The sequence below is a fragment of the Gnatocerus cornutus genome, chromosome 8 (genome assembly GCF_029298725.1).
Source record: "Gnatocerus cornutus isolate USDA-ARS CGAHR chromosome 8, icGnaCorn1.1, whole genome shotgun sequence".
Classification (NCBI taxonomy): domain Eukaryota; kingdom Metazoa; phylum Arthropoda; class Insecta; order Coleoptera; family Tenebrionidae; genus Gnatocerus; species Gnatocerus cornutus.
In genome coordinates, this window is record NC_142240.1 from 8,087,308 (window position 1) to 8,112,672 (window position 25,365).

General features: G+C 35.4%; 2 protein-coding genes across 3 annotated transcripts in view; both read right to left on the reverse strand.

Annotated features, from left to right (window-relative positions):
* The window catches only part of DAAM (disheveled-associated activator of morphogenesis-like protein), a 91,508-nt gene extending 78,917 nt beyond the window's left edge, over positions 1-12,591 (reverse strand). The window contains exon 1 of one of the 2 annotated variants that reach the window (XM_088042714.1): positions 12,321-12,591. The gene's annotated coding sequence lies outside the window, so the exon portion shown is untranslated. Of the gene's footprint in view, positions 1-4,502; positions 4,630-12,320 lie in introns of those variants that run through there. The other variant, XM_088042715.1, reaches the window with a different exon arrangement.
* A 369-nt stretch (positions 12,592-12,960) lies between these two features.
* fs(1)N (female sterile (1) Nasrat) lies at positions 12,961-25,342 on the reverse strand. Its single transcript, XM_088044197.1, has 14 exons — positions 25,231-25,342; positions 25,002-25,184; positions 24,822-24,955; positions 24,642-24,781; positions 21,247-21,919; positions 20,930-21,201; positions 20,417-20,882; positions 19,349-20,366; positions 18,244-19,304; positions 17,784-18,197; positions 17,361-17,738; positions 17,158-17,311; positions 13,334-13,620; positions 12,961-13,281 (listed from the first exon to the last, which is right to left on the reverse strand). The coding sequence occupies exons 1-14, from the start codon at positions 25,340-25,342 to the stop codon at positions 12,961-12,963; spliced, it is 5,613 nt and encodes a 1,870-aa protein (XP_087900323.1).
* Positions 25,343-25,365: the final 23 nt, after the last annotated feature.

Sequence of the window (25,365 nt, forward strand, 5' to 3'; positions counted from 1 at the left end):
ACAAGTGTAAAATAATGTTTAGTATACAAATAAAAACGGTTTTACTTAAACCAATCAAATCTCTTTCTCGAAAGGGATTTTCAAAAAATAAGTGTGTTTTCTTAGAAACATTTATCCAAATTGTTGAGAAAAAATATCCATAAATTGTTTGATCAACTTTGGTGTGTCAACTTCAAATTGCTCTAATTCAAAATCTAATGACTTAAAAATTATTTTTTTTGCAAATTTATATACAAGTAGCTATACAGAATGTGTGGTAGATATGGTTTCTGTTTCAAATATTAACAGTTTATTTATTTGTCTTTTAGCTTTGCCACCTAATCGCAACAAAAAATTTTTTGATTTTGTAAAGGGGAGAAAATGTAATAGATTTAGTTAACTTTGGAATATTACTATAGTCACATTACTTTGTCAATAGAATTTCTGAGAAATAAAACCAACGTTTGCCCCCTTTGAAATCGTTGATTCGTAATAATTAAAGTAAATCATTATCACCGTAAAGCGCCATTTTTTAATTTGATGTTATGTTAGTTTTACAACATTTGCTAATCAGCAGCAACTGTTTTTAGCGACCAGTGTTCTATTTTGCTTTTTCGACTACAGTTAAAAGCCTAGGCAATTTTAATTAACTATTGTTATTAATTGCCAAAAATGACAATTAGAAGTACACTTATGATTTAAAAAAAAAATGACGCTAGACAATTTTGCCGTACACATTTCGTTGTCGTCAGTAGTACAGGTCTTGTTTGAATCTTACACTTGACGTCGCGTCTTTCTGTGCAAACTTGTACTGGACGGTTGGAAGGCGGGTCTTAGATAGTTCGAACCACTTTCTGGTCAGAACGGACATCGCAAAAGTATGAAAAATGTCCATTTTTCTGTGTGCCGCTCAAAAATAGTGAATGCGTCGAAAATGATTGACAGCTTGTTTTCTACGTGACAAAATCTCTAGATGAAAATCTTTTAAAAACCCGGTGAATTTTAACTAACACGCAAATCCCGATTTTTATTTTGACTTCGTCGTCATTGATGCGCATCGTTTTCTCGACATTTTTGAAAATAACGTCTGGTACAATTTCGTCCAAAAATAATGCACCATTCCATTGCTTATTTCCAAACAGCATCGGAAAACATTTTGAGGGCCTCGCTGGGGCGTTCTTGACCATCCCAGCACATCTGGGTAGTCATAAAATGGTAATTCTTCAATGTTTGAAAAAACCCTATTCTAAAATTATTTAGATCTTATTTTGCTGTGCTGTGATGGTAAAAGAAACGTATAAATACTGTGGTGCGTTTATTTATATTTCAGCCTTTTTGTTGATTTAAATTTACTTCAATTAGGGAAAAAATATTTAGAAATAATGTTTCAGTACAGACAGACAATTATAGTGTACATTTTTTTGGCCGCCCAAGTAACGGCTCGCTTCGCTCGCCTCTCAATTACAGCCAGAAATGACAACGTCTCCAAGTTTCATTGTCTTAGCATCGAAAGTGTCAAAGTTATGAGGTTTCGTAAAAATTCAAACATTTTTGGTTAATCCACAAAATAAAATTTTTTCAAATTTGTAAATTTGTTCCACTTGTCCTAAAATTTTGTAATTTGGCTATTGCAATTAGCGGGTTGAAAGTATTAATTCTGCCAAAATTGATTTTTTTCCAACTGCTAAACTACTAGAGTTATACTGTTTGTTAAAAATATCTGAATTTTTTACTCGTCCAAAAAATAAAAATTTTCAAAATTTTTCCCTGACGTTCAAAAATTTTGCAGTTTGGCACACTTAAGGAGCCTGCCGAAAGTAACAACGTCTGCAAATTTACAGCCTTTTTGTTGATTAAAATTTACTTGAATTAGGGAAAAAATATTTAGAAATAAAGTTTCAGGACGTACAGACAAATATAGTGAACATTTTTTTTGACGTCCAAATAACGGCTCGCTTCGCTCGCCTCTCAATTACAGCCACACGTGACAACGTGTTCAAGTTTCATTGTCTTAGCATCACAAGTGTCAATGTTATGACGTTTCGTAAAATTCAAACATTTTTGGTTAATCCACAAAATAAAAATTTTTCAAATTTGTTCCACTGGTCCTAAAACTTTGTAATTTTTTGGCTATTGCAATTAGCGGCTAATAGTATTAATTCTGCCAAAATAAATTTTTCCAACTGCGAAGCTACAAGAGTTAAATTGTTTGTTAAAAATGTGTGAATTTTTTACTCGTCCAAAAAATAAAAATTTTCAAAATTTTTCCTTCACGTTCAAAAATTTTGCAATTTGGCACACTTAAGAAACCTGCCGAAAGTAACAACGTCTGCAAATTTTAATCTTGTAGCATTAAAAGTGTCAGTTATGACAATTCGCAAAAATTCCAAAATTTGGCTCATTCAATGAGCGAGTTAAAAATATTAATTCAGCCAAAATTCAAGCTTCTAACTATAACTCAACGTGTGTGCTTTAATCTAATGTGCATTTGTAATAATAGAATTGACGAATGATTAAAATTCAGATTATCTTAAAAGTGCAGAATAAAATTTTTCAAATTTCTCTTAAAATAAATAAAAATATAATTGTCAATTTTGCCATGTCAAATCACTTGCTTTTATTGTTTTGTAGCTTTTTCACTTACTCGTTAGAAAAAACATAAGTTAATTACTAGTAAAAAAATAAGAAAATTTGAGTTTCTTAGGTCTCAAACAATGGCAGAAAATGTATTTTTATGTCAAAGTTGAAAAAACAATATTTTATAGCTAGAGAAAAATAATTTAAAAAATTCTACACCCGGTTTACAGAAACAAAATTAAATCCTTAATTTAGAACAAAGATTTTTACGAAACCAAATAACGTTATTGGGGTTTTTACATCTGAAAAACTATGTTTGAAAAACTAAAACTCGAGAAAATGTATAAATTGAGGCTTCAAAAATTATTAATGCTAGTTGGCCATAATCAGTAAAACATGTAAACAGTTTAGCAAAATTACCAACACTAGTATTGTTGTGAAATTTTTAACAGCACTAGGATTGTTAAATGTGCCTTTATACAATTTCCTGCTAAAGTGATACTGTTACTCTAACAATTTAGAATGAAATGAAATATTTAACATTATGTTAAAGTGACATAAGTAAGTTGCAAGTTTAATTTAATTTCAATTATTGCATTAAACCGGCCTATATTTAGTTACTTACTATTGATCAGAATTAAAAATCAATTGTTCTAAAATTTACTTTTTTAGCAATGAAAGTGAATTATGTGAAGAAAAATGAATTTTAAGAAATAAATTAGAAATTAAAAATTACATCTTTAATTAAAATTAATACTTGATTCCATCATTAATCCATGTCAGCAATGAAACTTAATTAAATGCGTGATTAATTTAATCGCAATCAACTTATAGTGGAAATGAGGTCATTGCTTAAAAATACAAACATTGATTCAAAATTTCTTTCAATGGTCTTCAAATCATGTTGTTTAGTCGACTCAATCTGCATGAGTTTTCAAGTGAGTTGTAAATAAAATTTGGTTGTCTGACGCACCCTTGTACAAAAACTGACCGCTCAGATCTCAAGCAGATCAACCCAAAAGTTCTAGGGGTAAAATGTATTGTTGGGTGCATATTATATTCATACCATGGTGCATTATTTTTGGACGCAATTGTACAAGCTTAGTCGCATTAGTGAATTTGTGTTCTTGACGGGAACCAGAAGATTCAGTTTATTTGATATGGAATCTTTCTGCTATTCCTATTTCTGCTGAAGTCCTGTTTTTGCGTTAGAAAAGTTCAAAAATATGACAGCATTGATCACTCTTACTTGCTGGTTTTCTCTCCAGTTGTTAAATTTAACAATTTCTTTGTCGTAATGTTCTTTACACTTGTCTGGTGATAAACGCAATGTTGCTTCTTCAGCTTCTTAAAGGATTTCTGTTGGAATCGACGCAACTTTTACGCTTTTAACGCTTTTACGAGCAAAACGAAGAAAACTAATAACTAGCCATAGCAACAGTGTCATCGCTCTCTGATTTTCACCGAAAGGCACATTTGATGTCGGTTCAATTTTTTATTTAATTCGAATAATTTAGGCTTTTGATTCGTGCTTTAGTGGCGTTTTATCCACTCAAGAAAATTAAACATTCTTGCGTGGATAAAAGCACTCTCACAATAAAACTAGTAATAAAAATTTGCCGATTTTGTTCCAGGTGTCTGACATAACAACCATTCGTGCTAAAATCGGGAAACACTAGACACGGTAAAAATTATCAGTCTTTGATAAAATAGGTAAATAACTCAGGAACTTAAAATATTTCGTAATCATTCGTTTACGGTGATAAGTGTAACGCAATCATAATTCCACAATCAAAAAGTGCACGAACCCCAATAAAACCTTCCGTTTCTCCCATAAACTTGAATTTTTACGACACTCAAACTTTGTCCCTTTATGACTTCCGACCCTTTCCCACGGCTCGCATTCAACCCATTAAAATCTCCAACCAAAAATAATCAGAATTTACCTTATCAATGAATCCTTCGTAACCAACACATCCACAAAACGTCAAAAATCACGACCGGTCGAAACAACTGCCGGCTATCGAGATTGTCACATGTTCACTAAGTTCAAAAGCCGACTTGATGCTGTTTAAAGGTACGATACGCATGCACATCTGTGCGTATGTGTATATGACCCCTCTTTCCCCTCAGACCACCCCTGGCTTCCACCCTGAACTTTATGGAAATTTCAAAGACCGCACTTAAAATGAGTGGGGGGTCCACCCACGAATTTGGAACGGGGCCCACTTGTGGCTGCATTGTTTTCGGAGTTTTTTTGTGTCAAGTTGAGGTGAAGAAGTGGACGATTTCGCGTCTTCACCGTAATTGCTTACATTCCTGGAGAACACATGTGGACAGGGAAGACATTCGTCAGAGTTTAGATTTGGATTCGAGGAAACGTTGCAACGTTTTTTGAATGTTTATTTTCATAACTTCAAAGTGTGAGGCGGAGCTGTCGGGGCGCGATGGATTCATTACGAAAAATCGTAATTTATTCAACAATTTTCGAGTTTAGCCGCTGATGGGAACTGTGCTCAACGAAAAATGAAAGACATGTGCAATCCGGTTTGGGGTGCCTCGTCGAACAGCTGTCTTCACGAGCGGTGTGCCACGGCACGTGCCAAACAGAGCAGCATTTTAAGAGCCGAAACGGGATTATCTGATTCAACATGTGGGTCCTAATCAAACAAAAAAATATCAAATTTCCGATTGACAGTAGTGATAATGTAACGACAAGAATTCAGAATATGAATTTCAAAATCCGCCAAATTCTGGCAGCTGTCAATCACCATCGATACCCCTTAGGCTAGATTGTAAACGTCCAGATATAATTTATGGCAGTTTTGGTCGGCCAAGTGCAAGAAGAATTTGTCCCCAAATATTTACAGAAAAGAGAAATTGTATTTTTACCCGACCTGATGGTTTCAGACCATTCTTTATTATAAGTTAATAGGGGCTATTTTGTATAGAGTTTTTTTCACTGTCATCGAGAGAAACGAAACATATGAGAATGACAAATCGTAAATAAATTTAAAAAAAAATATTTGAACAATGTATAAACGTAACTAGAAACTTGAAACGCGTTTTTTGGTCATTTTGGTTCAACATCAATATTTAGGAATGTAGAAAATCCATACTAAAAGTTTAAGTCAAAGATAATAAAATGCAAATTTATTTATTTCCAAAACGTGCAGTTTTTTTACTTAGTTTATTTTATTACAAGTAGGTAAATTATTTGCGGACATTACTTTGTTGATATGAATATTTTAATGAGTGTCTAAAGTGCATTTCTGTAATTTTTAAAACATGGCCAAGTCGCTATCCATCGTGTAGAGTTTTTAAATAAAAATCTAATGTGAAAATGCATTTTACAATACTAATTACAACATAATATTATTATTTTAAATTGTTTACTACAATCAAAGGGCTTTATTTGAATAATCGGAATAATTTGAATAATAAATTATTTATTCGACGAAGAAAATGGCCGCTTAAATTGCTCAATCAAATTAAATTTCATGTTTTATCTGAATATAAAAATTCATTCAATAATAATTAAAGTAACTTCAAATTTCATCTCATACATGTGGTTTCTTTGTTTTCAAAGATTTATCAAATGCATCAAATTTGATGTAATTGCATTTAAGAATTCAACAAAATTCATCTTATTTCGTAACATTTATTAAATAATCTCGAAACCAACTGAGAGAATCTAAAAGCACCCTGTTAAATTTAAAGGATGACCTCGGCTTGGCCTTTAAAATAAGCAGCTTCGGTTAAAATTTTAAGGAACTTCGGTGATACAGAATAGGAATTTTACTTTAAGGGACCTTAAAAATTTTAACACACCTTTAAATTTAAGAGATTCGATACAGAATAGCCCCTATTATGCAAAAAAAATTTAAACTCAGTGGATCGCGCTAAAATTGCGGCGCCAAATTTAAAATTCAACTTTGAATTTTTTTTTAATTTTGGTTCAAAAATTGATTGTGTAGATGCGAAGTATGGCAATGGAAATGGTAGGCACTCCAAAAACGGTACCTGAGCGAAAATAGAAAAAAAAAAGTAAAAAACAAAAACTATTTGAACATAATATGGAACGCGTGGCGCACCTACAATACAAACCTGCAATATTAACGATACAAATTGCCTAAAAAATCAAATTTTTTTTTTGTTAAAAAGTTGGAGTGCTTCAACATGTTGAATATAAAATTTGGCGAAAAATATCTTGAATTACACACATCCGTAATTAATTAGCAAATTTCACTTCTAAAAAACTCCATTTTTCTTTTTGTAAAGAATTAAAAGACTACACTGTGCTAGCTGCAAAATGGAACAAAAGCTGGGCACTCGGTGGGTCAAACAGCCGCATACGCTGAAATCCAATAATATAAATTTTATTTAAAATCATTCGCATTTGCAATTTTTAAATTTTTTTGACTATTTATTGAACTTAAATAATAGAAAATCAATGCCACACACATAAACTAACAAAATTATTAGTAGGTAAATCGGCTTTACTAAAAGTTTTTGCAGAAAACAGATTTCTCTTAATTTTTGTTTTTTTTTCGTCATTCGCAATTCATTAAATGCTTTTCCTTCTGGGTTTAATGCTTTTAAAGCATTTTAAGCGTTTTTAATATTTTTTTTAATTCCTAGTTTGATATAAAGCTGTGGTTATCAAATCTTTTCGATAGGCACAAGTGCCATTTTTATTATATTGTTTTGACGCAATCTAAATTCCTTCCTTAAAGACCAGTAAAGTTTGGTATATTGGTGGTCAGCAAACCGGGTATTCATTCCACAAGCACATGTAGCATATTTTTGGTATAACCCGTTTGCATACACTTTAAAAGCGCCACTACTTTTAAATCGGCACACATTTTCCACTTATGGTCATTAATTCTATAATTTTGACCACCTGACCTATACATATGAATTTTTCATGTTTGATTTGTCGGCAAATATCCCTTAGATCTAAATAATCTCAGATAAAAGTTATTTTCTAGGAGTATTCAATCAAAAAAGAGATGGTTTTCCCTGTATTTAAAAGAATCATTTTGTATCCAATTTACAGGTATATCGTCTTTCATTTTAAAGATAAATTTTTGAAAATTTGCGTAGGCTTATAGTTGACAAAGCTCTAGAAACTGACGCAAAAATTTGTTTTTCTATCACGGTTTGTTTTCCGTCGCACCGCCTAAGAAGTATAATTTTTAACGATTTTTGAGATTTTGCGGAAATATTCGCGAATTCAAATTTTTTTGATAACACAATTGTGATACAAATTTTTGAGTTTTTATTTTAAATCTAATGCAAGTTGTGTTTAAAATTTGCGAAAGAAACGCTGTTTTATCAAGTTAGTTTTCAAAATTATGACGGCGCAGTGGCTAACTACGTTTACACTAAAATTTCACAAGTCACTTCATTCACTCTTATGAATGTCAATTTTGATTAACTCGGGCATTTTGCACTTTATGGACACCAGAAATTGTTAATTAATATCGACAAAACGACAATTTCACCAAGTAAAACTTTTGTTACAATCTAAAGCACACCAAAGGATACATGTCATTTGTGACACATGATGTTGACAGATGGGTGTAAACGTACTTCCCATTTTTGACGTAATGAAATTGAAAACTAACTTGATAAAACAGCGTTTTTTCCTCAAATTTTTAATACAATTTGCATTAAATCTAAAATGACAACTGAGATATTTTTAACACATTTATATTGAAAAATGAATATATTAGGGGTTGGTTTCACAAACCCTCACGATTAGTTACAAATTGCATTTTGAAGACGTCGCGACGCCAAAACAATCAGTGATAAAAAACGAATTTTTGCGTCAGCTTCTAGAGCTTTGTCAACTGTGAGCGTATGCAAATTTTCAAAATTTTATCTATAAAATTAAAGACGATTTTGGGGGTGGACACAAGTATTGCCGGCCCTGTAAAACTAATCTCAATCATAAGCACATAAGCACTCAGGTAATTTGTTCAAAAGTTTACCACAAAACCAAATGGATTTTTTATGCATATTCTAAGTAATAGAATGTTGACACAGTTAGGATGTTTTAGCTATTTTAGCTCACAAAAAGATAAAATTAAAGACACTTTATGATTTTTGAGTAACAAATGAAATAGAAATTAAAATCCGCTGACAGACAGTATTTTGTTCAAACTCAGAATCCTGAAAATGTTAGAATCTTAAAATTTTTAATTTGATTATGTACATTTTCTAAAGGCAATAACATAGGAATTTCCTGAAGGTAAATTAAATCTTCAAAATATTTGAAAGATTAGTTTAATTAAATTATTGTGTAAACCGGTCCATAATTACAGAAGTGATTTTTTAATTAATTATACTTATTCAAATGAATGGTTTCTTTCAACATAACCATCTCTACATTGTTTGAATGGAAAAAAGTACCTAAACTTGGTTTATTCCGCATATTTAAAAAGGCAAGGGGCGACCGCCATAAATGAACAATGGATTAAGTTTTCAGTTTGTGGCTAACTTCTAATAGCTGGTCATAAATTACCAAAATTCAATAAAAAATTTTCGAATTGCCATAGCTCAATGATTTATAAATAAATTAGATCGCTGTTTTTGCATATCAATTTACAATTTGGAAACTAGGCATTATCCGCAATCGATTTTTAATTTTTCTTTTAGTTACGGCTGTGCTGGAAATTTGAGTTGCTAAGAACAAACATCAATTAATTTAAAGGTGAACAAACATCAAGTTAATTTATAGATGAACAAACATCTTTTTGGGATTTACACCCCGGATAATGTCTAGAAATCATTTTGGTCATTCCTTTCGTTTTTGTTTCAAATCGATATCTTTCATAGTAACGAAGATATCATTTTTTGAAATTAGCATTTTTGAAAGAGCAAAACGGGTCTCCTCCTTAAGGCGAGTGCCAAGACTCGTCGCTGGTCAGAATTCGAGCTGAGCTGTCACATCGGGAAGGTTGTCAAGCGGTACCTCTGTTTACAACACCCCTTACTGTGCTATCGTAAAGTGATTGTAAAATGATAAATGCTTATTTTGCCTCTGTCTGGTAGAAATACTTTTTCATGGGTAAAATATAGTAAACTCAGTTGACATATACCTAGTAAATTTTATGAGAGGGCCGGGCAGTACTAATCCTTGCGATTGGAGACCATAAATGAGCACGAAATGAATGCGGGCCTATTCAACCATCGGTCAACTCTCTACCTAGAACTTTGTCGGCTGCAGTTTACAACACCCAGTTTTATTTCTATGGGTGGTTTGACTTAAGTCATAAAATGTTTACTAGGTATATGTCAACTGAGGTTACTATAATATGAATCAAAAAAATTTATTTTAAAATTGTAAGTACATCAGTACGTTGTTCATAAAATAAATAGTAAAATAATAAATAGATCAAAGTATTATTTAATATTAGAATGCCAAACAGAAATTTTCTAAAAAAAACTAAACTTATCTGTTTTATGTTTAATTTTATTTGTTTCCAAATAGATACGTATTTGGTATGAAGGTATACTCAAAAGATACAAAATACATAGTATAATAATGTGTATAATATGTACATGTTAGTAAGTATTTATAAGAAAAGTGGTATTTACATAATAGGTACTTATTTACAATATTGACAATTAACTAGAACATAGGTAATACAAACTCAATGACGGCGGATCGGAATAGACAATCTTTGTTTCCTAGAGTCAATTAATTCCAGCAACATGTGATCAAAATAAAACTTAATCAATTTTGGTTCCATTTTTTTTTCCAAAAAGTTGTGTCTTCATAAATATATTCATATTTCATATCACTTTCTTGTCCAAACCAAACACCCAGAATACACATTTTTTTTCGTGTTATTCTTAACTGCCCTTGGATTTGGTAATACCAATTATGATTTGAATTTACAATGTATGTTCCATTTTTTTCTAGTTACCAGAAGTCAACCTTTTTATTCTCCCAAAAAAAATTTATATTGTTCTCAAAGGAACAGATTTAGTGGGTTTTTCAGTAAAAGTTGAACCGGCCGGCGGCAAAATGAAAGAAATTGTCATCACCTAGTAAAACTCCGGTCAGTTTCTTAGATAAACTCTAATCCAATATTGCAAACATCAGGTAAATTGCATCCGGTCAGGTCGCTCCATAGAGTCATACCATTCAAAACAATTTTGTTTCCTTCAACATTTTTTATTCATTGATGAACTTTTAAATTCTAGTGAAATAAGAAAAAAATAAACATAAATAATAAAATATGTAATACGAAAAATAATAATAAATTACTATTTTATTAAATTTCATTTTCTAAATTTTACGTCCAACACCGTGAAGTAGTCGAGAAATTAATTCGTGTGTCATTGAAAGACTTTAGTTGAAAACATGACTATAAATTAAATGAATTTTCATACTACATAGTTGTTTCTATAATTTCATACATCAAGCATTATGAAACTTCGATGTGCTTGTACTTATTAGCACTTTTAATAACGCTCTTCTAATTATAACCATTTTATTATCCTCTGTGCGAAACAAGCAGGTAAAAATTTTAGAAGAAATCCCTTGATTTACAACTTCCAAAGCTGGTCAAGAAACCGCAAATGAGGGTACGCTTATAAATCAACCTAGTCGTAAATTATCTGCAAAGCTCAGAGCTTCGATTGAAATTTTTTTAGTTTATCTCACTCATAACTAGACCAATTTTAATGATATCGATTTAAATTTAGCGGGAAAGTGATTTTGAAAGTATTCTTTACTAATTCTAAGTTTAAAAATTCACAAAAATCGGACATAAACTTCTATTCGTAAAACTACCCCTAAATTATCGAATTTTCAAGTCCTTTAACTTTTAAATTAAATGTTTTTTCCAATGTTTGATTCTTAGTTTTAGAAGAAAATATGAATACAAGCAGTTGAGAATAAGAACGAAACTGATACATGAAAAAATAAGCGAAATATTTAGACGATACTTTACATGGGATTCTCCATAAGAAAAATGTCTTGGCACTCGCCTTAAGAGCCGAAACGGAATTATCTGATTCAACATGTGGGTCCTAATCAAACAAAAAAATATCAAATTTCCGATTGACAGTAGCGATAATGTAACAACAAGAATTCGGTTATCTCAACAAAGTTGTGTAACTTTCTATTCTCGCTGTGAAAATAAACATAGATGTGATGCTAATTCACTCATTCTGTGGTTACTTCTACGAAACGCATATGTCTTGTACTATTTTAGTTACTTCAATCATCGGAGATAAGTTACGTTTGCTGAGTAAAACGACGTACCTGGTTATTAGAGTTTTATTGCAAGTCGTCTGTTGTTTTAATTGGAGAAATTTAAACGTTTAATTGCTGAAGATAATGGACTTTACATTAATATTTATTGCGATTTGCAGTCTGGACTGTATGTTAACAATTCTCGAGCCAGACAAAAGATCCGAGGATGAATATTGCAACGTTTAATTACTCGGAGCGCAACGCTCGTAATTTAATTAATTCATATTGCTATTTTAATGACTAAATATAAAATGATAGGTACAGTATTGACTGAATTTTAATTAGAGTTTACTTAGATTATTGAGGTCGCTGTACATATTTAAGCACTTCTAAAAATAAATCGGAAATGTTTCAGATGCGTGCCGAAAAAATGCACAGCGAATTTTATTGCCCCCTCGTTTAAGCCCACAGATGTGAACTGATTAGTTTTATCTCTGAAAATAGCCCACGCTATCAGCTGTTTTGCAAGCTCAATTAAAAATGTACTTACGCCCGAAATTTCCACCACCCACTCGGAAATTTTCGCAAAAAATCACCACACTCACTCCGGACTATTTCCGGGTCCGGTCATTGCACTGCGCGGCTCCGGTGGGAAAACAAACTTGGCCGTTCAAACCCGCGACTCCCGAAAATGAAACTCGCCACTGGTTTTTTGGTTTGGTTTGGTGAGAAGGCCCCGTTTTCAGACAATATTGTTTGGGTTGAGCCCCCGAAAAGTGATGAAAACTGTTGTGGAATTGTGACTGTTTTCGGCGCAGGCCCGGAATAATCCAGACGCTTCGCGCACGTCTGGATCGATTTTCCGCAGATTACATCTCGTGCCGGCGGAATTCAATAGAGAAAACAAGAATTATTGAATCGATTATGTGGAGCTTCCGGTTTTTGCAGAAAGGTGATATTTTCAGACATTCTTATATAAATATCCAGGAATTTACAGCCGACTTCCTTCGTGTTTGTCGCGACGTATGCAGGTGTAACAACAAAAATATGCAGAACTGAAACGGTCATTTCACACGTTCTCGCTCGAAGAATGTCGATTTTTCACGTTGGAAAGTCAATGCATCCCTACAACTGACTCATTGTTTTAGGGGAGAAAATTAATCCAGTCTGACTCATCTCAACACGTTTATTTACAACGAACACTGAACATCCTCGTTCATTTGATTACCTAACATCACAATTTGCATAAAAAGAATTCTCTTCTTATCAACAACCCCAACGATTTTCTTTTCTTGTAAACTGAAAGTGAAGAGCTGAGAGCCACTTAACTTCGTCGAAGACTTATGCTTGAAACCCTCAATTCCTTTGTACTCGTAGATTTGCAGAATTCTCTCATCCTCCATAAACGCCAACAAAGTTTCCCCATTGTGGAACTCCAAACTCAACAAACTCGACGGCTTATACGTCGCGACTTTATGAAACACCTTCCCTGTAGTCGTGTCCTCGTAAATCTAAGAAAAACAAGAAAAAAAATCGTACAGTTCTGTTAAATCATTGAAATACCTTAATAAAGTCTAAACTTCCTTTAACGCTGGTTTCTTCATGACTTGCTACAGCCAGTAAATTTCTTTTATTGCTTCTAATTCCGGCTTTCATTACAACGAAATCGCCGTCGTTACGACCGGGAAAATACGTGTTAAACGCCTCGGTGTAGTTACCAATGATTATTTCTTCGGTTTCTAGGCTAAATTCGTCGCTTGCGGGAGGGTCGCGGTGGAGTTTGATTAACTTTCGGCCGGTTCGTACAGCCAGGCCGGTGGCCAGGCCTCGGGGGACGAAGGCGATGTTGTCTGAAAATGGCGATATTCAACAGACTAAAAAATTAATAACATTTTTTGAATTTGCCGCTTTAATAGGTTCATTAGAGTACTCAGTTTTGAGTCATTTATAGGTATCTAAAGTCCAGCTCATTGCTATCAGTCCACTTATTAAAAAGTAAAGTTGGCAGCAGTCCCTAGCAATTTTAATCGGAAACAGTTGGCAGGAAAAACGTTTGACCTTGAAGCAATTGTGACATGCGTAAAAGCTAATCGTCCTGCGTAAGTTTGCCAAAACTTGTTAACTCCTTATTTAAATCTCTAACCTTTGATTAATTCTTAACTAATGTGAGATGTTGATACACTAAATTTTGACAACGTGTTAACCTCAAAAATCGTTATTCAATTTTCCCCTAATTTTCTCCCTAGAGAATTGAAAGTCGGATTTACACCCAAAAATTTTAGAAAATTTACACAGGAGAGAGGACTGATATAGTTCGTACAGTGAGAGATTGATTGAATGACAGAAAACCAGACGCGCGAAATTCAAAAAAATCAAAATAAGCCCACATACTGTCAACTCTGTCAAACCAGTTCGTGTAGGAATGTAGTGTTTTAATGTATTTTGTCGCATAATTGGCTGCCAACCTACAGCCGCGGACACGACGTCAATGTCATCTATAATTGTCATATGGTGTAAAACCCCACTTAGAATTTGTAACCTTACTTTTTTGCATTGTCAATTTTAAAAGTTTTAATTTTTTTATTTCAAAATGGTTAGAATTTTCAGAGTTTCTAAAATTGTGAGGACCTGACTGTATAATAGATCATACCACACTGTACTAAAGAGACTGTTCTAATTTTATCGGCTTTACATACTTCAGTCATGACAATTCTGAATTGCCAACTTGTCAATACTTTGATGTTTTAAACGTCAATAATGACAATGACAGTAATGCCCAGACTACACTCAAATTTTTGAAATGTCAGAAGAATGACGTCTAAGATTTTGTGTCCGCGGCTGTATATGTCATCTGTCAAAATTTCCCAATCTCTCACCGGATATACTGTAACAATGAGGTGGACTTTCATGTTGAGTTATTTAATTAGGACAATAGTTAGTTGTATAACTATTTTTTAACTATTAACTTCCTTAACTACAAAAATAACAAGAATTTTTTTAAAATAAACAAGATAAAAAAAGCTCAAGCTTTTTTAGTACAGTCCATTTTATCAAATCAACAACATTTTTTGTCCAGCTCATTGCTATCAGTTCACTCTCAAACCTATGTAAATTTTCGAAAATTTTTGGGTGTAAATCAGGCTTTCAAATCTTTAGGAAGAAAATTAGGGGAAAATTGAATGTAGCAATTTTTGAGGTTAACACATTGTCACAATTGAGTGTATTAATAAATAATTAATTAAACATTTGTTGCAACAGGAAGTTTTTAATAGAGATTTAACAAGTTTTGACAATGCTGTACAATGCAATCTTGTGTCCTTTGCGGCCAACAATATATGTACAAGCTGTTCATAAATGTTTCTAGCATCAAGGGTGGCTATGAAATGTTAAAGAAATTTGCCGCGCATTATAAATGTGGGTTTAGATTTTACAACTGACATTTGTAGATAACCTCATTATAGAGCAAAGAAAGTTTTCAGAAGAAAACTGTTCTATTTGTGGTTTGAAACCTGAAAATCAAAAATTTGGACACAAAACCGTAATTGAATCGTCGTTGACCTAAGTAACTACTATAAATAATTTTCATTATAAAGTCCAGCTCATTGGTATCAGTCCACTCTCCTGTGTAAATTTTCGAAAATTCTTGGGTGTAAATCTGGCTTTCAATTCTTTAGGGTGAAAATTAGGGGAAAATTGAAGGTAGCGATTTTTGAGGTTAACACGTTGTCAAAGTTGAGTGTATTAATCAATAATTAATTAAAAATTTGCTGCAAAAGAAATGTTTCAATAGAGTTTAATAAGTTTTGGCAACGATTAGCTTCTTTACTAGAGCTCATTACTGTCGGTCCACTAATTAAAAAGTAGTTGGCAAATCCTTAGAAATTTCTATCGAAAACAGTTGGCAGAAAAAGCGTTTGACCTTGGAGCAACTGTCACATACGTAGAAGCTAATCGTCCTGCGCAAGTTTGCCAAAACTTGTTTAATCCTTATTTAAATCTCTCTGTTGGAACTTATGTTTGATTAATTCTTAATTAATGTGAGATGTTGATACACTAAACTTTGACAACGTGTTAACCTCACAAATCGTTATTCAATTTTTCCCTAATTTTCTCCCTAAAGAATTGAAAGCCGGATTTACACCCAAGAATTTTAGAAAATTTACACAGGAGAGTGGACTGATAGCAATGAGCTGGACTTTACGCATGCCATAGTTGTGTCAAGGTCAAACGCTTTCGCTGTCAATTGTTACAGATAAAACTCGCTAGGGGCTGTTGCCAACTTAACTTTTTAATTATTGGACCGATAGTAATGAACTCTGGTATAGTTTTATTTAATATGAAAACAAAGCGGCAAAGTAGTGCACCTAAAGTCCGTTTTTTTTTAAAAAAACACCAACACCGCAATTTTCTCCTGCATTACAACCGGCAACGTTGCCTAGGGAGATTTTTGGTGAGAAAATAGTTGTCAAATTTTTGACATTTCTGAATATTAGGCAGTGTTTCCGTTAAAAACGTTTCTTTTACAGCCTGTTGGATTGCAAATCAAATGATTTAATAGTAAAAAGACTCGGCACAGCCTTAAAGGCCGTTTTGTCTAATCAAATTGTCAATTAGGCAGCTAACCTATTTGATTTTATCACCAAAAAGTCACCATCGACGACGTTGCCGGTTGTAAAGTGGTGGGAGAGTGCGGTGTTGGTGGTTTTTTAATAAAAAAACGGACTTTACAGGAATTTCGGAGCCACCCTTGATGCTAGAAACATTTATAAACACCTTGTACCTAAATATAATAGATGCGAATAAAGGTTGTGAGGTTAGGTTAAAATTCAGAAACTCAATAAATGTCAAATTTAAAAATTGAATTTGAAAATCAAGTGGCAAGTCGTGGTCACAAAACCATTACCAATCGTGTGACACGAAAACTCTTAGAATTGGAAAAATTTAAATTTTTTATTGAAAAAAGGGTGCAAATTCGAAAAAATAGAACAAAGGACTTGTTTTATAATGGCATTGGTGCACTCGTCCCGTACAAATTGGCCATTATAAAACACGTTCTTTAATATACAAGGTGTTTATAAATGTTTCTAGCATCAAGGGTGGCTATGAAATGTCAAATAAATTTGCCGCTCGTTACTAATATGGGTTTAGATTTTTCAACTGACATTTGTAGTTAACCTCAATCATTGAACAAAGTTATCTTTGAAAACAAACTGTTCAAGTTGTGATTTGAAGCCTGAAAATCTAAAATTTTGACACAAAACTGACTCAAAAGTCGTAGACGTAAAGTGACATTCACTATGAAAACAAAGCGGCAAAATAGCGCATGACAGAAATTCCAAAGCCCCCTTTGATGCTAGAGACTTTTATAAACACCTTGTATTATTTACCTTCGTTGACTCTCCATTTCCGGTACTTCCTGACAATACCGCCAAGCCCCGAAATAATTTTAAATTCAGTGACAACTTGCCCTTGTAACCCGTAGAAGGTTGCTGGCTCTAGCGACTCTTGCAAGAGATCCTGCTCTTCAACAATGGCGAGATTCTAAGAGAAAAACTAAATTCCGTGCAAAAATATTCAAATTTCTTACCACGACGTCGCCGTTCGTCTTGACTTCCCAGATATGAGTCCCTTGGACTTTACAACTAGAGTAGATATCCTGGTTTCGCACAACCAAATACAAAATACCACGATCATGAACTTTAACAATCTGAGCCACAAACCCAAAATGCACGTCCCTCACATACCGGAAATGTGAATCAAAGATAAACAGGTGTGACTGACAATTCTTCTTTTCGTTGACAATCAAAAATGCGTTCTTCTGATTCTCGAAGAAGTAGACGTGCTGAACTTTCTGCTGGAAGTTCAAGTTAAACTCAGGGAGAGCCTCCAAGTAGTCAAACTTGTAAATCTGCCGCTTCATTTTATCATACATGTACTTCAGGTCCTTGCAAATATTCGTGTAGTCATCCTAAAGAAATCTTTAGTTCAAATCAAAGAAAATGCCGCGTCTTACTATGAATCCCCGCTCGACTTCATACTTGTAATTTCTTTTCTCCTCGACGTCGTCGCTGAACTTCCGGAAATCAATCTCGTTGATTAGAGCGTCTCCGATGCAATCATCCTCGAAAACCAACTCGTGTTCAATTTCCCAATTATCGGTGATGTTCTGGAGAGCTTCCGACGATGTCTTTACTGCTTCGCGCTCCCATTTGTTAACATCGATTCCGTTGATCAAATCCACTGATAAATCTTCTAAATTGACCTTCGAAGCGAATCGATAAACAGCTTCGAGGTCTTGATCGGTGTTCGTGGTAACAATGCGATTTGTGTCAACTCCGTTTAAAGAACCCAACACCTCCACGTCGTGTTCGATGAAGACGTTACCATCAAACTCGATGTCGCTGTCGATTTCTTGCTCCGTGGAAATCTAAAGAAAATTTGCGTGTTAATGTTAATTTTGGGAAAGAACGCACCAGAACAGTATTGTCGAACTCTTGGGGAAAATTCCGGAAATTAACAGAGTTTCCGACTTTGGCGTCGTTGAACAAAGTCATTTCTTTGACTGTTAGCTGGGGGAGACTTTCCTGAGTGCGGAGCGGGATGAGATTTTGCATGTTAAAGTCGTTGATTCTGCGGGTATGCAAAGAATCGATAACAGTGACGTCTTCGAATTGGTAAGTTCCTTTCAAGAACCCCCTGTCAATCAAAACCGCGCGTTTTCCCCACGCGCGGACATCAACACCGTTCAAATCCTCCGACGTCAGATTATTGACTGTTATGGCATCCGCGACCACTTCTTCGGTAAATCTCATGTTGCTCTTGATGGTTGTGTCCTTGGTCACCATGACCATATCAGACACGAACGCTGGAAGGTCAATACCATTGACTTTTCCCTTCACTCTGATATTCTTATCCATGTTGATTTTATTCTCGAAAGTAATCAAACCTCGCAACTTGAAATCGTCATCTGTGTAAACTATTCCGTCGATGACTTCTTGGGCTTTTCTGTCGTTCACAAACCCTTCAAGATGGAGGTGTTGAATATGCGGCATTCGCTTGAAAAGAACGTCGCCGGTGACTGTAAAACGACCATCAGCGTTGTACGACTCCTGGAGGACCCCAACAGGAACTTGATTAACCTCCAGTAGAACGGTAACATTCGCGAAGACAACATCACCGGAAACTGTAAGAGGACCGGAAATTTCCTGCTCTCCGTGTCTTGTCAGGATGTTAGAAAGCGACACGTTGTTCAACTTCTTCGTTTCGATCAACTTTTTGACGTAGAGGCCTTGGAGGAAGGTTTTGCGACCCGAAATTGTAACATCGGTCTCGTTTTTGAAGACGATATTGTTGAGGAACTTCTGGAAGTTGACGCCGCTGAGCTTCTCGACCTCCACATGGTCAAACGAGACCTCACCAGTGAATGTTAGATTGGTCAAGTTGTGCCTCTTGAGATCATGACTCCAGAAAGACCCTCCAAAGCTGCAGAGGTTGTTATTGATCTTACCGACATCCACAGTCGTCGCGTGGAAATCTAAAAAAATGTCAACACTCTGAATTGTTATTGAGTTTCCGAACCTTTGACTTCGAGTTTTCCTTCCTTGAGCTGCTCCTCCAGCCTCTGGCTCCACGTGTCGCGTCGGTACTCTTCTTCGTCGACGCCGTTGATTCTGTCAGACTCCAAAGTCCCAACGAACGATTTCTGTAGGGTAAAATTCGGCTCAATTGTTTGGTCTTCATTGAAGCTCATTTTCTTTTGGTCAAACACGGCGAGGTTAAACCCTTCGATTTCGCCGAAGAAGTTGCCTTCAACCACGACACTTTTAACATGACTCTCTTCTTTTTTAATACTGTCAATAACCACCAACTTCGCCACCTCCACCTCGTCTTCGAAAATCAAAGTTGAAGACACGTACTGCTCTCCTGACAACTTCACTAGTTCTTCATCCAACTTCTTGACGTCGAAGGAGTTGTACAAACCGCCAGTTTTAACACTTCCGAATGTCACATCTCCGGTGATGGTCACCAGGTCAAGAACCTGGTCCGTGTCTTTAGTGACTATAGAATCTAAACTCACGTTATTGATGCTCTTGGAACCAACAAACAGATTTCCGACGGTGAAGCCATCAGGAAACTGCTTCATGGCTTCAATGACTGGTTTTTCTTCGCTGACGTACACAATGTCGCTTAGTTTCTCTTCGAGAGTCTTATCATTGACGATGATGGAACCTTGAACTTGGAGGTTTTGGAATTGGACTTTCGATTTGACGAAGGACGTTTCCAGGAGAGTGGGATTCGGTAAGAACTTGCTGGCGTGCTCTCCGGTGATGTTACCATCAACTTGTAAGCTTTCGGTGATTTTAAGGTTCTTGAAAGTTGTCGTTCCGGGGATTTCTTGGTCGGAGCTTAACGTAATGAGGTTGGAGGCGGGGATGTTGTCGATGGTACCATCACAGTTGAATTCTTTTGTGGTCAACGAGGTAAAGTTTTTCTTTCCGGTAATTTCCGGAAGACTGCCATCAACAAAGACGTATTCTTCCGGAAATTGAAGGCCGTTTAACAATTCTACTGTAGCATCCCCTAAGACCTTGACGTCCTAAAAAGTCACACATAAATTTCAACTTTGTTACATTGTCGTTGGGTTACCCCTGTAATTTGCACCGATCCAGGGATGTAATTGTCAACATTTGTAAAGCACAACCCCTTTAAAAATTCATTGAAGTCCTCTCCATTAATATTGACAACTTGGACGTTGCGTGGAATAAAAAACGCCTCATAAACTCGCCCCTCGCTCCTTTTTACATGACGATGATTAATTTTTTCCACCGAAATATCACCGGAAATTTCTAAATTCTGGAACGCCAACTCTTCCACCGGTGATTCTAAATCGATAACTTCTTCTTGAAAAACCAACCCGTTGATTTCCAAAGCGTTCAAATCGTTGAAGACAGTCAAAGGTTTATTCAAGAACAAATCGCCATCGAATGTGACATTGCGGTCTTTGAACAAAAACTCCGAAGACAAGGCGTCGTTTATTGTCGTCGCGATTAAATCCTCCACTTGTAAAGAGGTGAAAGTCTTCGTACTTCCAATAGGTTGAAGATTGTTGCGTCTGGAACAAGAATTTCAAGTTTCGCCACTGCGGCGGAAGAAACTTACAAAACGATGTCGTCGAGGACGGTTTCTACGGGTTCACTGTTAAGTTTCACGGCCTTGACTTCATCAAACGTTCCACTACTCTCAACTTTCACCAGATCGTTGAAGACGGCGACTTCGAAGTGACGCGGAGTTCCAGCCTCCAAAGCCATGAACTCGTTCATTTCTTTGAGGTCTTCTTCGATGGTGTCTAACTCCTCTTTTATTTTCAAAGGCGTCAAAGCTTCACGTGCTTCGACTTCCCGGTAGCGTTCTTCTTGTGCTTCAATCAGCTTCTGCAAGAAGTCATTAGTAATAAAAAGTTACAACGGCATATTTACTGAAATGGTAGTTTTCCTGGCCTCAAACTCTTCAATTTGTATCTCCAAAGGATTGGTAATTTTTCTTACTTCTTTCCGCAAAAGAAACAAGTCAGAGGGGCGGTTTTTCCTTGGTACCACCACCCCCAAGACGTTTCCCAAAAAGACAGATACTGATCCTTGAATCCCTCGTTGCGCTTCTTCGTCCGGGAGACACGACAGCCCCGTTTCTTCCCCGAAGTAGTTGCAAGGAACATCTTCGTGTTCTTCAAACCTCTCACCATTATAAGTGAAGATGTCAACAACAAAAGACTTGTGGCCGCCGTGGTTTAAACAGCGTTGAGCGACTAGAATAGTGTCGTCGCCGTAGACAGTCAAAGAGATGGGCAACCAGTAATTCACGCCATCCAAGTGACTTTCAGCGACGATTTCCTTCACCAAGTCTTTGCGCGCGAAACGGTAAATCCCCGCGTATAACCCGTTGAAGGCTAAGAACGCCTTTTGCCCGAATTTGAAGGCTATGACTTCTGTAATGTTGGGACTGGAGAGATTTTTGTACGGTTCGAAATGAGAGTTGCGAAATTTGTAGATTTGGAGAGAGTTTTTTTGGGGGAGAGCAAGATAAGTGTCGGGGCCAACCGTGATAGCGGCTGAAGATGTCGTCCAGTTTGACAACTCCAGAGTTTCTCCTAGCCTAAATCGAAAGAAGTTGTACTTTTTAGTGGTCGTACCTACATATACCAGAGCTCATTACTATCGGTCCCCTCAATAAAAAGTTAAGTTGGCAGCAGTCCTTAGTGATTTTAATCGGTAACAATTGGCAGCAAATGTGTTTGACCTTGACGCAACTGTGGCATGCGTAGAAGTTAATAGTTTTTTCGAATTTGCCGCTTCAATAGGTCCATTAGAGTACTCAATTTGAAGTCGTTTATAGGTATCTATAAAAGAACTCAAAGTAGGAAATTTTGTTTTTTAAGAATTGGCAGAACTAATTAGTCTGGCTGTCACCTGTTTCCTGTCAAGTTCTTGGTCAATTTGCGTGAATAAAAATGTGTGAATATAATTGAACTGTCCTTTGCGGCCAACAATAATTGTACCTAAATATAATAGATATGAATACTGGCTGTGAGGTTAGGTTACGTTATGTCAAAATTCAGTGACAGTGAAACTCAATAAATGTCAAATTTTAAATTAAATTTGAAAATCAAGTGGCAAGTCGTGGTTACAAAACCATTACCAATCGTGTAACACGAAAACTCTTAGAATTCTAAAATTTAATTTTATTATTAAAAAAGGGGTGCAAATTCGAAAAAATAGTATAAAGGACTTGTTTTATAATGGCATTGGTGCACTCGTCCCATACAAAACTCGCCTACGGCTCGTTTTGTACACCGGGACCTCGTGCACCAAATTGGCCATTATTAAACATGTTCTTTAATATACTATTTTCTACGACCGTTTAATAATATTTCCATTATTTCAAGTTTTTCGATTAATAATGTTATCTATATTTCAGGCATGTGAATCAAGGTTACTAAAAGTAACAGGTTTACTACAAAGTTTTGAGCCAATAGGAGCAGGCCTCTTGAACTGGCGCGAATACGTCATCGGAAAGCTCTTTTAAATTCCAATTGAATTTTTTCATTGCTATTATTATTTAAAACAGCAATATTTAACACTCTGATGGCTTCCCTAAGAACTTTGTTAAACAACATTGGTGATCAACAATGTTTTTACACCCCAAAACAATTGACAGAACTTTCTTGTGACGTCATTTATGATCACACGTCCCTAGCAACCAAAAGAGGGTGGAGTTTCAGCCTTAGTAACGAGCAAACCTGCTTAATTTAGGAAAGTTGCATGTGAATAATGAATTCATAGTTTACGGCCTTCAGCAAATCATAGGTGGGGATTTTTATAATTCACTGGTGCACTGACCCAATAAAAAACCCTTAAGTAGTTGCTATGACAATTTGCATTATTTCAAATCGTCCGCGCTTATGCTAACCTATCATAGAAAAGAAGCAGCGTTACCATGGTGACAGTTGTTGATTCTCGTGATCTGATGCAGTTTAGAATTTCACGTTCTAAATCTAATAATTGCAGTGAACTACAAAGGGTTTTATATTAAAAAATGGATAGTGATAATAGTGATTTGGAAAATTCTACTCCTCCCGAGATAACTAAAGCAGTAAAAGCAACAACGGCCGCTTTACTGCCCTAAATCGGTAAAACTTTATGAGACTACATACAAATCTTTCATGGACTGGCGTAAGGACAAAATAGCAATTTTGGAGAATTAGCTGATAAGTATAAATCTTCAACACCGTGGACTCAATATTCCATGTTAAGAAGCACTCTTGAAATTCATCATAATATAAAATTGGAAAATGACAGAAAACTAAGAACATTTTTCAAATGCAAATCGGACGGACACAAACCAAAAAAAGCTAAAACATTCACTTCAAGAGAGATACACAATTTCATCAAGAATGCAAATGACAAAGTGTATAACAAGATAATTCGAAAATTTACAATCACAGGTGATTTTTATGAAATAATCAAGAAATACATTGCTCTAAGCCCTCCTGATGTTGCATGCCGTTCTTTTTTTTCTCAATTATCAAAATGGTCGTTGCACAAGTCAAAGAATTGGAATTAACAAGTTTGCTTCGATGGGGAGACAAATTGTCACAATTTTGGATCTTTCTAACCCTGAATTGTATACTGGACATTCATTTAGGAGATCTTCAGCAACTTTACTTGTGGACGCAGGTGGCGACCTCACGGCCTTGAAGGAGGCTGGAGGTCCAGTTTAGTCGCTGAAGGCTATATCGATGGCTCAATGCAAAACGAATTGGATACGGCAGAACAAATTGTTCAGTCGATGCAAAATAACTCCATTATCAAGACATCAAAGGAGAATTTAAAGATGGACATCACCACATCATCTCTAAGTATTGCAAATAAACAGGGTTAAAATTAAAATGGATTAAAGTTAAAATGTTCATTTGTAAAAATTTAATTTCACTACTTGGTCGTAGAAAAAGTATAGTATTATATTCGCAATTATGGTCATTATTCACTCGGATGATTTGCTTCACTCGCCTACGGCTCGTTTCGGAAACGTCATCCTCGTGAATAATGACTACCATAATTGCTTATGTAGTACAATAATATACTATTTCACAACATTGTTAAATCTCTATTAAAATCATTCTTTTACAACAAATTTTTAATTAGTTATTGATTAATACACTTAACTTTGACAACGTGTTAACCTCAAAAATCGCTACATTCAATATTCCCCTAATTTTCTCCCTAACGAATTGAAAGCCTGATTTACACCCAAAAATTTTCGAAAATTTACACTAGAGAGTGGACTGATAGCAATGAGCTGCACTTTATATTCTTACCAAAAATCAGGAGGAGCGTTCGGCGCGAATTCGTACACACTGGCGGTGCGCTCCTCCACCACCAATAAGTGGTAAGAGTACTCGATTTGAAAGACGTTGAGGTGCTTGATGGGTTTTACCATGGGCCACGACCAAAATAACTACAAGAAACCATACAAACGTTTCACACCACCAACTTACCGTGCTATTTGTGCTAATCTTGTACCATAAAAGTTGTGGTTCTTGCGTGGCCACAACGGCTACAGTTTGCGCCTCCTGGGTCTTTATATTCCAGTATTGGAAAAGAGCGACGTCCACCGGTTTGGACTCTAAATCTACCAACAACACTACCAGGGCAGTACCAATAGCTCTGAAACTTACCAATCGTGAAGGAATTATGCACAAATCCGTCTTTGGTGTTGTTAAGTTTGAAAGACACAATGACGATGGTTTTTTCTGTGATTCCAGCCATGAAGCACGTGGTTTCCACGTGGAGACTCTTCCATTTCGGAACAATATAATCAAGTTTGAAGTCAACGGAAGTGATATTAGTGATAACGAGCTCTAGAAAAACGTGTAAGATGACGATATATTCATAGAGGTTGTTTACCTTCGCGACTTCTGTGGATGGGGTCGTGGTGATAAGGGTGCCAAAGATTTTCGGCACAGACACATAATTTTAAAATGTTTAATAACGAGACAATTTGAAGAGAAATCTTCATTTTGGAAACACTAACACGAATGG